The 14,983-nt window shown below is 42.6% G+C and overlaps 1 protein-coding gene across 1 annotated transcript; it reads left to right on the top strand.

Annotated features, from left to right (window-relative positions):
- Positions 1 to 310: 310 nt before the first annotated feature.
- Positions 311 to 781, top strand: CRH (corticotropin releasing hormone). The gene has a single exon (XM_030190158.1). The coding sequence runs from the start codon at positions 311 to 313 to the stop codon at positions 779 to 781; it is 471 nt and encodes a 156-aa protein (XP_030046018.1).
- The last annotated feature ends 14,202 nt before the right edge of the window (positions 782 to 14,983 follow it).

Here is a 14,983-nt window from a genome sequence, read left to right as displayed (position 1 = left end):
AACTGATTGTAAAGGCTGAGAATTGGAATCCGCTAACCAAGAGAGCTACTTCATATAACTGCCCCCCCCCCCCCCCCCCACAGCTCGATTTTAGCAAACTTTGAAGTCTCGAGCCTCCAAAGTAGCATTTGCATAGTCTTACAATACTCAAATTCCATTTCAACAATACTGATTCCCAAGAAGCTAGTTAATTCCAGCCTGTTAATTTGGTGACCATGCTTCTGGACAGCACGATGCCCATTTCCTTCCTTCTCTTTATCCTTCTATCCCCCTTTTTTTATTTGCAGATTCATTCTGTTAAATCTCTAACATGAATCTCCAGCTGCTGGTGTCTACAGGAATCCTGCTGGTCGCTCTCCTGCCCTGCCAGGACTGCCGAGCCCTGAGCAAACCCCCGGCAGCGGTCTCGGGCCTGGCTTCCCCACCCCTCCCTGGCCCCGAGTTCCAGCCCTTTTTCCTCCGCCTGGGCGAGGAGTACTTTCTGCGGGTAGGGAGTCTCAACAAGCATTACCCCGCTGCCGCCCTGGCCGGCCGCCTACCCGAAGCTTCGGCAGCCACTTTCTGGCATTCATTGCAACAACTGGAGCAGAGCCCGGCAGCACTCGGCATCTACACAACCCACCAGGAGACCATGGAGAGGGGCAAGAGAACCGAGGAGCCCCCTATTTCCCTAGACCTGACTTTCCACCTCCTCCGAGAAGTCTTGGAAATGGCCAGAGCCGAACAGATAGCCCAGCAAGCCCACAGCAACCGGAAACTGATGGACATTGTTGGGAAATGAACGGCAAGCATCTTCGTCTGCCAAAGAGCTGTCTGCATTTAGCACAAACTTATACAGTATTATGTACCATAGTGCTGCTCTGATACCATGTGTTTATTTTTATATAGCTTTAAACATAGACACTGTACATTGAAAGAGTCTAAATCCCTTGATTAGCATGCACAAAGTGTATTTCAATGCGTTAAAGATAAAAGGAAACTATTCGGTAATTTATTCAACTTTATATTTCAAGGTCACGTTAAGGCTGTTCAGCATTTTGAAGAAATGTTTGAACACATCAGCTGTAATAGTCTACAGTTCAGTGTTAATATAATCCAAGAGATAGCTTTCCTATTGGGAAAGGGTAAAATTACTGTATGTTATTTTAAGCTAACCTTTTCTTGTAAGCATTTCCATAATAAAACGTAGTTACAGCGCTCTGTCAATCTTGTTGTGTAAGAGAATGTTTAATACAGTATTTATATTTTTAATAAAAACTGCAAAGTGATAATTGTTTGTTTATAAAAAAAAACTATTCTTGCGTTATATTCTTACATGCAGAAAGGGTTCATTAAAAGGTAAAGAAAAGAAAAGCATTCCCTGAGTGCATGATTCACAAAAAAAACCTGTCAGATACACAAACATGACAACAGAAAAAGACCAATTTCCCTTCCTATCTCCATTTTCAAAACTTGGAAGGAAAGACGTGTGCTGGATAAGGATATATTTTAACACCCCAGACCACTGCTCGAAAAATACGACATCCACAACTGAAAATCCTGGTACTGGTAGTGAACGGATTTCTTCTGAGAAGTGGATTCTGCAATTCATTTAACCCTTTCCCTGCTTTTGGTCACTTCTCCGCGATCCGTGAAAATAGCCGCATAGGAAATCTGCTGGCACCTAAGCTAATCCCCTCCCTCCTGTCTTAGAAGATATTTAAAACTGTTGAAGTACATCGTTGTTTCAGTGAGTTATGCATTACATCATGATTGAGGGAAAAGGAGTTATTTCAAACTAACTTCGGAGAAACCACTGGAGATGGATGGAGGAAGGGGCTTTTTGCTTAGCTGCTCCCTATATCAGTACACAACGCTATGCATTTCATCCCCTCTCCCACTTTCTCTGCCTTTCCCTTTTTGCATTCTTCTATAATCACTTTATGATTTTGTATTAGCAGCACTCAACCTCCATCTCACCACTACAGTAACGTTTATTTTAATCGACGCTGCAAAACTAAAAAACCTGTTTTTTTTCCAGACTACACAACAGTTTCCAAAGCAACACATTCAACATTAACACAACCAGCGAGCAGACAACCCAGAAGAATTTTCCACCTCCCCCCCCCCCCCCCCCCCCCCCCCCCACCAACACACACACTCCCAGCTGGTGGGTCATCTGTTGTAGGTGAGAAGTTTCTGACAGGGAGGACAAAAGGGGACTCCGAAGCGAGATAGTCGCTCAGAAAATCAGTTTAGGCAGGAGAAAGAGAACACGTGATGAGCGTTAACCCTTTCGCTGCTCCTTGCAGTCTCTAGGGCTGTTTGCCAGGCTGGCCGCTTCAGAGTCAAACCCAGTCTGCAAAAAAAAAAAAAGACAATGTTTAACAAAGTGGGGCCACCAAACTTGGAATTAGATGTCCAGTGTCACTCACTGTTATATTGAAATAAAGTTTAAAAAAGACACTGCCCTGTTTTCCGGTAAAGGTTAAAAAAAAAAGAATGCTGTTCTAATATTAATAAAGGCTGTTTGTTTTGTTTCTCAAAATTGAAGTCTAGTGAGATCCTCTGACCAGCTATATAATCAAACACTTTTAAGGCAATACAGTGATCTTCAGGGATTCAGACAAGACACAAGAAAACTAGCACAATGCTACCTTCCAGTGAATATACCACAGCTGCTTTTTAAAAAATATCAGAGCGACCTGGGAGGAAGTGGGGGGGGACAGCATAACTTTAATTTTGCATACAGATCATATTTTAAATATTTTACTGTAAACCACTTAGATTTATTTTTTATATAAGCAGTATAGCAAATAAAAAATTGACCTCGATGTTGACAAATTAGAACAATGAGGAGAAAAAGGTGCAATCAGCAGAATAATAACAGGTAACTGAAATATGGATTATAACACTAAGTAAACATTTGTATACTATCTAAGTAGTACCTGGGAAGATCAGGACATAAAACTGTTGTCACAATGTCAGGAGTAGAAGTGAGCCCTTGTTGCTGATCAAAGGACCAGCAATCAGAAACCCAACGTTTCACCTGCTGTGACCACCATTCCCCAGTGGTTGAGCCCCTGAGTTCAGGTGGTCAACAGGACTTAGGCAGTTGGGCGAGGAAGAAGACTCAGCTCAGACAGAAGGAGGTGAAGGCAGAGCAGAGCAGAAGTCAGTACAGGCAGTGGTGAGGGCAGGCAGCAATTCAGCAGTGGTCAGGTCCAGGCAGTAGTCAGGTCAGGCAGCGATCCAGCAGAGGTCAGGTCCAGGCAGTACTTAGGTCAGGCAGCAATCTAGCAGAGGTCAGGTCCAGACAGAAGTCAGGTCAGGCAGAACAGCAGCAAGATAAACACACCAGACACCAAGAAGGTTGTAGCTGAGGCAATGAAGTAGGGAGAAGTTCCTGGTTTTAAAGTGAAGGCGTCTGATGTCAGTGTAGGTGCGCCCAATGTGTAGACACGCCCAAAGTGTAGGTGCGTCCAAAATGTAGACGCATCCAAAGTGTGGAAGTCAGAAGGGAAGTATACAGTTCATTTGAGGGGAGAAGGCTTGGCTCCAACCTTGATGTCTCAGGTACATGACAACTGTTCACAGAGCCTCAGCAAAGAGATCCTACTCTCTTTTCTTCTTGGCTAAGACTGGAGCAAAAGCTAGTAGCTCCTGGGTAACTTCAAACTCCAGGCCAATCAGAGCCAAGAACAACAACATTTTCACATTTTTCAATGAATGAATGATGCATACTTTAGGGCATAAAACTTCTTTCTCAATGATATCATGCCCAAGAACCTTCATGCATCTCCCCATCATGAAATGCCTAGCCACCCACATGGGGTTACCTCGCAACCACTTAGAGGGTCTATCCCCAGCACAGCTCAGGTCCACCTGCACCTGTTGCTTGTGCTCTACACTAGCACCCTCCTCCCATTGATTGGGTCACAACTGCCTCTGAGTGAGTCTCCCACTCTCAAATTATCCCCAGTGATGATCTAGGTTACTAGAGGCCACACTCCCAGTGGTCCCACAGTCCCCAGAAAGCACTCACAGACCCAACACACAAACCACCAGGATTCTTTATCAGTCCAGACAAGCTGAGGCAATAAACTAATAGAAATGTTATTGTCTGAAAAATTAGAACAATGAACAGAAAAAGGTGCAATCAGCAGAACAATAACAGGCAACTGAAATATGGATTATAACACTAACTAAACATTTGCATACTATCTAAGTAGTACCAGGGAAGATCAGGACATATAATTGTTCACAGAGCCTCAGCAAAGAGATCCTACTCTCCTTTCTTCCAGGCTAAGACTGGAGTGAAAGCCAGTAGCTCCTGGGTAACTTCAAACTCCAGGCCAATCAGAGCCCAGAACAACAATTGAACATAGCTGGCTACATCACTGTAGGCACTTCCCCTTTCTCTGTGTTAACTAAACAAGGGTGACAGCTTTAAACCAAACTAGAGAAAAACATTACAGGAAAATATCAAAACATTTATCACAGGCTTAAAACACACTGTTCTGTCACAGCCCCAAAGCTCAAAGCCATACACCCCATTCCCCTCCCTAACCCCCTCTACCAAGTCCAGCACCTCTCCTTTTCTCCCTATCCGCCCAGGTCCAGCACTTCATATCACCTTCCTTCCCCCAGTCCTGTGTCTAGCATATCCCTTCTCTTTCCCTTTTCCTTGCCACTGCTGCTGTTGCACAACATCGTCTCGTGCCACTCCAAAGGTATTCAGCATGGGTATAGGGCTTTCCAATAGAGACCCAAGCTCAGGTACTACCACTGTAAATCCTGCCCTGAAAGAACAGGTCTTGATGGCATTCTTTCCAAAATGTCCATTACATGCAATAGATCAAACAGAATTTAGTGTGTTATGTGCCTCCTCAAATCAAAACAGAAGACAATCACAAAGTAGAGAAACTAGATCCGCTACGGAGGAAGATATAGAGACAAGGGAGTAGCGTGATCAACAGGACACCTCCAAGCATGACCAAGGAGATGAGAGATGGAAAAAATATTCTTTAATAGTTGATAAGACTCGACACGGCACCATGTTATGGTGAAAAACGTCTGCCTCAGGAGTCTGTATGTGGTGATCACTTGTAGATGCAACTGAAGAGCAAGTAAACCAAATCAAGCCTTTAAAAAGACTCATGAGTTGTGAATATGCAAGTTGTGTTGTTAAAAGTACAAGCAAAAACTTAGAATGGCATTGAGTGCAAAAGAAGCCAAGCCTGAAAAACACTTGGCTTCTTTTGCACTCAATGCCATTCTAAGTTATCACCATATACAGACTCCTGAGGCAGGCATTTTTTGCCAAAACATGATGCCATGTCGAGTCTTATCCACTATTAAAGAATATTTTTTCCATATCTCATCTCCTTGGTCATGCTTGGAAGTGTCCTGTTGATCACGCTAGTCCCTTCTCAAATCAACCCATCATCAGCCAATCCATCATGATCCTCCTTACCTAGAATCTATTTGTAGGGTCCCGGTAACCCTTTGAAAATTAGCACTTTAGTCAATTATAATCTGTTCTGTCATGGGCTGTGAGTCTACTCTCTCTTTCTTGCATATTCTTTGACTTGTTGGAAACCCTGGGTATAAGACTGCTATGTGCTTGGGGCCACAGACAGTCAAAGCAACTCCAGTGCTGCTGGGTTCTGGATTGCCATAGGATCTCTGGGACTGTGGCTGTAATGGAGTCTGCCTCCAGGGTCAGAGTCCTCAAAAGGGCCCCCACTTGGAGCGAGAAATTTAACAATTCTATTTTGGAAATCTGGAACATGCTTGGCCTATAAGCTAAAGAGGATCCATGTACGTGGAGAACTCAATAGATCCCACAGGGCAGCAAACAGAGATAAAAGAAGTGGGAAAAGTAAACCAGGCTTATCCAAAGAACTAGGACCAATCAAATAATTAATAATAAAGTCAACACAGTTTATTAATGTTTCCTTAGAAATGACTCAACACAACGTTTGTTTTATTTACACATTGTTCGATATTTTTATCTATAGACTCCTGATGCAGGCCGCCAGGCCGAAACACAACGTTGTGTTGAGCCATTTCTAAGGAAACATTAATAAACTGTGTTGATTTTATTATTAATTATTTGATTGGTCCTAGTTCTTTGGATAAGCCTGGTTTACTTTTCCCACTTCTTTTATCTCTACATGCTTGGCCTATGCCATGATGTTAAGCAGCAGGCATCTCAACACAAATTTTCTGAGCAAATTAACCACTCTCTCACAGTGCATTGATTGGCAATTAGACATCTCAACAACAGCCCTATGTTCTGACTAGAACCTTGTGCTATGAGTGGTCCCCCTATATAATGAGGGCCACCACAATGAGAAAAAGCTCCAAAAAGATAATATTTAGGATAGCCCCTGCCATTACAACTCTGTTGTTTATGCAAACATATAGTTGAGGTGATAAGTGAAGATCTAAGATCCGTTTGTGAAGATTTGGACTGATTCAGTGAGTTATTTTATGTTATGGTGTTGTGTTTGGTTTGTTTTTATATTATATATGTAAATTTGTAATCCACTAAGAACTATGAATTAAGCGGAATATGTTTTTAAATAAATAAATATTGGACCATTGCACAATGCATCATGATTTCTGGACGTAGACCCCAAATCTCCACTCCTCAATGTGTCAGAAAACAGGTCATTTCTGGACACGGGCTCCCCCTACCACTCATAATCCATTATAGATCTCCAGGAAAGCCTCCCACATGCACAAATCTTCCTGAATCAAGGTCTTGATTCTGAGGAAATGGTAAGGCCTCCATATGCTGGCCATGGCCGCTGCTAGCTTACACAAGAAACCTGCCCATTATGATTACCCTGCAGGCAAAGTTCAAATCATCCAGGAGCAATAGCACACTGGAGAAGGTTATTTTCTTGGCTGTAATTCTCTATTTCACTAGACTCCTGAGTTTGGCTAATTTTTCAGTCTTATTAGGATTGCTTTTTCTTTGGACTCTTCAGTAACAGTAACAATGTGGGGTTTTTTGCCATCACCTAGTTGCTGCAGCCTCAAAAATGTTTTTATTGATTTAGTTGGGACTATTATTCTTAAGTAAATACATCTTTGGCGCTTTTTTGGTACCTTTTTCATGGAGGAGTTTTCTGATTATTGGAGCACATGTGGTTTTAGGTGGTCTGTTTGGAAGCTTTATATAACAGCTGAAGTGTTATCCAGCTCTTCAATCAGATAAGTGGCATTTATCGAAGTATATACAAATTTAAGAACTATTGCTATAAACTTGATGTTGTCACAATAAACAATTTTTTACATGTCAAGGCCAGGCGCATAGGCGCCCGGTATAAGAGGCTTGGGGAGGCTGTGCCTCCCCAGCCACAGCAGGATGGATCAGCTGTTTCTATAGAAATGCTAAATAGTAGTAGTAGTAGTTCTCCAGCCAGTCCCTGCCCTGGGGGGTTTAGCAGCAGGCTGCAGTGAAAGCCATCTCTAGCCTTTTGTAACCAGTTGTAATTTGATTACCTGCTGGGAGACCAGAGCAGGGGGGGTTGGCTGGACATGTTCTGGGTTGCCACGGAGATATTTAACTAGGCTGAATTCCTGCACATGAGCACTTCATACCAAAGAGACTTGCACTGACCCCTGAAATTTTAAAAGTGCTAAAAATAAGTTTTAAAAGTATTTGCATTAAATCTAATTGCAGAATTTAGGTGCTAGTAAGTGGGATTGGTATGCTATCTACTCAAATTTGCTCAAGCCATATGCAAATTAGTCTGTTTTTGGGAGGTTCTCATTTGCATATTTATGGGTAAAAATTGTTGGAAATGTTTACAGCCTTAATGTTAAGGCATGGCTCTGATCAAAAATGTGAAATTTGATCCAAAAACGATGGGTTTAGCTAGTGTTTTTGACTAAAAATTCCCATTAGAGTGTCTGTATGTTAATCTGCATTCAAATAGAGCTCTCTGATTGGATGAGCAGCTCCTGTTAGAAAATCTGCCCGGGAATAGAGAGGAGAGGAGAGAATCAATGGGTGGGTGGGTGTGATGGCTGGAGGGGGGGCAGGGGAGAGGAGAGAATCAATGGGTAGGATTGGATGGCTGGAGGGGGGCAGGGGAGCGAAGACAATGGCTGGGTGGGTGTGGATGGCTGGAGGGGGGCAGTGGAGAGGAGAGTTGCTGGACATTGATGGAGGAGAGGGAAGGGAGAGAGAAGAAATGCTGGATATGGATGGAGGGGAGGAAAGAGTGAGGAAGGAGATGAGATGAGGGAAAGGAAGAGAGAAAAACTGCACATGGATGAAGAAAATAGGCAGAAGCTGGATCCACTGAACAGTCAAGTCTGCGGAGGACCCAGCTTTTACTTACGGATGTAGGACAAGAAATGAAGAAGAAAGGCAGAAAGTAAAAAAATAAATGGAAAGGAAGCCCTGGAAACGGAGTTAAGAGGACAGATAGCAGCAGAATCGGATACTGGGCCAGCATGATCAGAAAAACAAAGTCACCAGACAACAAAGGTAGAAAAGATCATTTTATTTTCATTATAGTGGTTGGAATATGTCCACTTTGAGAATCAGGTGCTCAACATTAAAAGTTTATATTTATTTACTTATGTATGGCATTTTATCCCACATTAAACATGAATTAGGATGTTTTGTGGCTCTACATGAGAATTGTGATATTATGATCCCTTTTTTCATATTGTTGACGGTCTGCATTTTCCGTATGGGTGGTATATTGGTGTATTAGGTTCTGCTCAGTGTAATATTTATGGTACAGTAAGGTTCTGAGTGTGTTTTTGCACAAAGTTGTGCATAGTGTTTTGCAGTTGAGCGATTGTGGTTAGTATATGCTTTGAGCAATCACTTTATTCTTTGACATATGTTACATATCTAATATCTAAATTTAATAAAAGGTATTAATTGTGACTTTTATTTTTATTTATTTATTTTTTCTGTGTGTTATCAGACAATTGTGGATTTAAGCTCCACCCCTGGCCCCACCCCTAACCCCACCCCCTTTAGCCTCCCCAAACAGTTGGGCCACCGACCGCCTATGGCCAGGCGTATGGATGAGGTTGCTGGAAGTTCAAATTTATTGACATGAGTCAGATGATTAGATACGCAGTAGGGTCTAATCCATAAAAACATTGCCAGATAAGATGGGCAATTCCCATACAAAAGCTTAAAAGTAAAACACAAAGTTTTACATTTTGTAGGCTACTACTGGCAGCCAATTAAGCTCTCTCAGAAGTGGAGTCACTCTATCAAATTTTAGATTTATACAAAATTATCTTTACTGCAATATTTTGTAAAAATTGCAGTCAAGATAGCAAAGTTTTAGAGATGCCCAAATGTAGGAAATTGCAGTAATCCAAATATGAGAACACAAATGCATGGATCTGATACCTGGCCTTTTATTTTCAACTCTAGGAGGCCAAAGGAAAGAAATCCACACACACACACCACCAATAACAAATATATAGATAGATCAAAGGCCTTCAGGAGAGAGTGTGGGTCCCACTTAATGACAGTGAGTTCACCCAGAACTGTCTCAAAATCCCTCAGGTCCTCTGCTCTTTTATTAACAATGCTTTGTCATAAATTAACTGGTTACATCACAAATCATGGGACACAAACTTTGAAAATCATTGGCTAGATTATATTCTCCTTACATCTGCAAGTTCAGGGGATTCAGGGTACTTTCTAAAACTGCTAGCAGTTCCAGTAAAAATCAAACATTTATATGAATGCAGAACTATCATACATTATTCCATTCCATACATCATCTGTATGTTTAGACATCTGCATGCATGACATTCACTTCCCTGTTCTCTTCCAAACATGTTTATGTCTAATAAAAGTTTCCTGCATCTAGTAAAGACAGCATTTAGTCATTTTCCATCTTATTTACTATACATTAAAACCTCGGTTTTCATTGACTTCGGTTATCGTCGTTGTTTTCTTCAAAAAATTTGTCTCGGTTTTTGTTGGTTGACTTGGATTTCAACGGCGTGCCCATGCTGCTAATTTTGCGTTCTCCTGTAGCGTTCTTCTATGGCGTTCTCCTGTGGCATTGTTTCTTGTTGTGTGATCATCACCCCTAGCTCCGTCATGGGTCCAAAAAAAGTTTCCACAGTCTTTTATATTCATTTTATATTAATTTCTTATTGCCTCGGTTTTCGTTGGTTTCAGATTTTGCGTATTATTGACGAAAACTGAGGTATCACTGTACTGACATTTAACCGTTAATAGGCCTCTCTATGAATGGGGGACCATTATTTTCAAATATAACCTTAATATCATCAGATATTATGATCAGATCAACTTTTCAAGACATCTTGGCAAATGTTCCACTTTGATGCAAAAATCACAGTTTTTGACAGACAGAAGCAATCACGTGACTAGGATTTTCCTTCTAGAGAGGAATTAGTTTACCATCTAAACCAGGAGAAGATGTTGGTAAAGGATTTGATTTCCCTCCTACCCACAGCACAATTGTCTTTTCTGTATTCAGTTCAAATAAGTGAGCCGACAACCAATCTGAAATGCATTTGAGACTAGTCTCTGTACACCAAAGGCAATATTATCATGTGTTCGCAGGGAGGGTCTGAGAAAGGACTGGTGATTATACCTAATTGTAGCTCAGTCTCCAATTTGTTCCTAACCAATTCAGGGTGCATTGTGACTGACTTTGAGGTCTTAGCTCTCTGGCTATGTATGGGACATGGTATGGAATCCTAAAACTTTAAGAAAAGTCTTCCATAATAGTTTTGGCAGTATGCTTTTTTGGGTACAAGTGTAGCCAGGAGGTGATGTGCTCCAACATTATAGGGGATGAGGCTTTTTGGGCTAAGACTACTTAATCTGGGTACAGAGAGTACACTCTGATCCTTTTTAGGGACAGCGTATTGCAGAGTGGTTGGCCCCACACACAGAGCAATCATGCCAGTACTTGCCATGCCTAACACTGCAGGCTACTGATTTTAACACCAGCACACATCCTGCCCTGCACCTATAGGCCATGTCAGCCTGCCAAATGTGCTTGCCTGCAAAAGAGCCTGCCCTGCTCTGCAAGAAACGTATCTTACTGGTCATAGTATGCAGCCACAGATTAGCATGTGTGGTGCTCCATGTCATAAACTTTTCTTGCATTGCTTCTCTAAATTCCTCATCATATTCAAGCCAGAAATTCCCTTCAAAATCACTGTGGGTGTGTTAGGTAATTATATATAATATTCTATTCTCCACCAATTAAATATAATGTAATATGATAAGAATATGTAAGAAAAGGGGGAATTAAATAATATATTTGTTGAATTACATTAACCTGCACTGTAAGGTTTAAGGACATGTGCTCAGAACATAAAGACCATATTTTTAACTTTAAAATGTTTATTTACAAGACAGGTAATGTAATAATATTAAAGAGAGAGGCAGTTTTTAGGAATCTTTCACAAGGGAAATGTGCTTCAAGATTATACATTAGGCTGGATTAATGGTAACTCACTTTGATGGAGGCTGCTGGTTGGAGTGATGAAGGAGATCTTTGCTGGAAAAGAAGTCTTTTTGTTGCAGAGTTGTTGCTGGAGCCTGGAGAGGGTCTTATCTTGGATGTGTGTGAAGTCTAGCAAGGTCCATGGAGGTGCAGATCAGGAATAGCAGAGAGGCAAGAGGCAGAGCCAAGAGAGCAAACTGAAAATGTTCCAGGCTTTTTATAATCTCTTGTTGGACCATAGGCTGAAGTCAAGTGGGGTGTACTCGATCCAATGAAAGATCAGAGATAGCTGAAATCTAGTTTTGAGATACAGCAAGGTAACTGGTCACATGTGTTAATGACATCATAAGACTTTCTGTCTGGACATCTGCTGGTAGATACACATCCATATTTGACAGGATTAAAAGAGTCTGGCATAGATGGGCTTCTTTTGTCAGATTAGGTGGGTAGATGGGCTTTTCAGTCTCTGAGTCATTGTCTGTGAGTTTCATCCAGTCTTTTTGATTGCTCTCAATATGCAGACTTTTGTTCTTTGGAGATGTGTTGATATCCACCCAGCTAGTTTTTGTTATCAGTAGTCTCCATGGGGGGAGGTGAGTCAGACCAGTTTATCTGATACTGTTCCAATAAGTCTTTGCAGCTGTATATTTTATATACATTTCCTTGTTTTTACTGTATTCTTTACCATGTAAGATGCTTTCTTTTACACGTAAGCCGCACTGGACCTGCTGTATATGGGAAAGAGCGGGGTACAAATGTAATAAATAAATAAATCTATATACATTTGTATCTGATCCAGCAAAATCAATAACTCTGACAATTAAACTGATATCATGTCACAGGTGATCAAAACATTGTGCATGTATGTTAGCATGGGACCTATCTGAGAAGGATTGGAGTGGGCCACTACATCTGGAAAGCACAAAAAGGCCATCATCTAGTTCTAGTGGTCTTGGGAACCCTTTTTTTTCTTTTTCCTGAACATCCCCCTACTTTCTGTCTGCATCCATTCTCCATTTATTCTTTCTTCTCTCAAATAACTGAAAAGTATCATTGTGCTTTTGCTTCCTAATCTTTTTAGGCAGGCCTTTGGAGGACCATCTCCTATAAGTGGGATAGGGAAGTGAGTAGGGGTGGGCCCCCATCCCTGTTGGCCCCTGGATCTTGCTCATCTGAGGAAGAGTCTGAGGAGAAGAAGCTGGAGGAGCTGGAGCTGTTATCACTACTGCTAGTAGAACTACCTTTTTGCTTGCACGTTTTTCATTGTTTTGTGTTTCTTCCCTTTTTTAAAGCCACTCCCCACGGAAGTCTGCTGTAGATTCACCCAAGTGGTGAGCTTCAGAGACCTCTTGTGGATGGGCCTCCATGGCTTCAGGAACTGGTCCAGTCAGTCTGGTGGCCTCCTATAAGGGACTGCCATTTGCTGCATGGGGTCCTACCAGCTCAAGCATTGATGTGGACTGGACAACCATGCCCTATGTTGAGGTATTTTGAATTGATTAGGTGTTTTTTCTGTATACTACTGGGCTTATGGGAAAGGGCCCCGAGGTTCTGACAGTGTAGCAAAGGAAGCCAAAGCACTGGGTGTTTGAATATGGATATGGAGCATATGCTGGGAATCTGTGTATTGTGATAATCCATCCAAAACTGATCTGGTGCATTTAGATCATAGGAAGGACGGTAGGAGTATGGATTGTAGCTCCAGTAGCCATGATGCAAATGGGTGTTGCTGCTGTGGAAATGTCATGTGTGCAGTGGCGTAGGAAGGGGGGGCGGGGGGCGGTCCGCCCCGGGTGCACGCCGCTGGGGGGTGTCGGCTCCGCGCTGGTGCACTGCCCTCTCTGCCCCGGAACAGGTTACTTCCTATTCCGGGACAGAGAGAGCAGTGAACCAGCGCAGAGCCGACACACCCCAGCAACGTGCAGTCAGGGCAGATCGGCCCTCCCGCCCGTCCCTCACCGCAGGTATGCGCTCCAGGGGGGAGGTATGCGCTCCGGGGGGGGTGCGCTCCAGCGGGAGGAGGGTGCGTCGTGCTACACCCGGGGGGGGGGGTGCGCAGCGGTGACCCGCCCCGGGTGTCAGCTCCCTTCGCTACGGCTCTGCATGTGTGTTCCAGAAGTCTTGAAGGTACGTTGCAGGTGACAGGATAGTTGACTGGTGGGGCTACCATCTCTGTCAGTGGGCCTGAGGTTTTTGCTGCTACCTCCTATAAGTCCCTCAGGTTTGGTGATGTGTTCTATTGGCAGTGCGCAGTTGGTAATTGCTTCTACCCTCTGATCTGGTATAAAACAAAGATGTCCAGCGTCCTGCTGCATCTCCCCTTTCATGGTATCATTGAAGAGTTTTTCTTCTTCTGCTTTGATATTCTATTCTCCTTTCCTGTATCCTTCCTCTTTAGATTGGAAACACTTGTGATTCAGCCTCTCTAATTCATTAGGAGTCCATGTCTATCCCCCTTGGTTTTGAATGTTGAGTGAGTCATCTGTTCTTCTTCCTCAGACTGTGTCCCCACCAGTCTGGTGGTTGTTGAGCCAGGCATTGCATGCTCCAGTCCATGAGATGATGATGATAGGGGGTAGAACAGGGGGAGCACAGCACCATATTAAGGCCATTCACCTCCCAAATATTTGCAGATTTATTCTTTTAATCTCTAACATAATTCTCTAGTTGTTGATGTCTACAAACTTCTTGCTGGTTGCTTTCCTGTTTCAGCAGTTTTTGGACCGGGCTGGGTGGCATTCCTTCCTGGTTATGCCGAACAATCAGTTCCCCTGAAGACGCCGCTAGTTTGGCAAAACATGGCCCGGGAACTAGGAACTCTGAACACTGATTTTTGAACAAAAGCTTTGCACAGATTGAGATTTAAAAAGTATTGCAGTGATCAAGAACTTACATCTGTCTATAACATCAAGAAGACTATTGGACCTGTACAAACTCCACCTAAGCTAAGTAGCCAATATGTATTTTTTATCAACATAGTATCAGCTTCTTTGGATAAATAATTTTGCTATTTTGTTTAGTGCTATGATTAGGATGGAGGCAGGGTGTGCAATGATGTAAGTGCGGTGTTTATACACATTTTGAACCTCCAGGTCACTATTAATACACCAAAAAAAACAGCACAAACTAATATTATATATAAGTATATTTTTGTATATTTTACACATTTCTTTTTTCTTTTTGTGATATTAATATATCTTTACTTTGGTTTCTGTAACAGTATGCTTTCCTGTCCTGCCAGGACTGCCAAGTCCCAAGCAAATCTTCACCCACCCCTCCCTGCTCCTGAGTTTCAGACCTTTTTCCTTCACTGGAGTACTTTCTGCAGGTGGGGAATCTGAACAAGTATTACCCCCATCACTCTGCTGGTCAGCTGCCTGCCCGAAGCTTCCACTGCTACTTTCTGGCACTCATTGCAACAGCTAGAGCAGATCCCAGTAGCACCAGCATCCACACAACCCACCATGAGACCATGGACAGAGGCAAGAGAACCAATGAGCCCCCCATTGCCC

Source organism: Microcaecilia unicolor, chromosome 1, assembly GCF_901765095.1.
Source record: "Microcaecilia unicolor chromosome 1, aMicUni1.1, whole genome shotgun sequence".
Lineage (NCBI taxonomy): Eukaryota > Metazoa > Chordata > Amphibia > Gymnophiona > Siphonopidae > Microcaecilia > Microcaecilia unicolor.
This window is presented reverse-complemented; position numbering and strand designations above follow the sequence as displayed.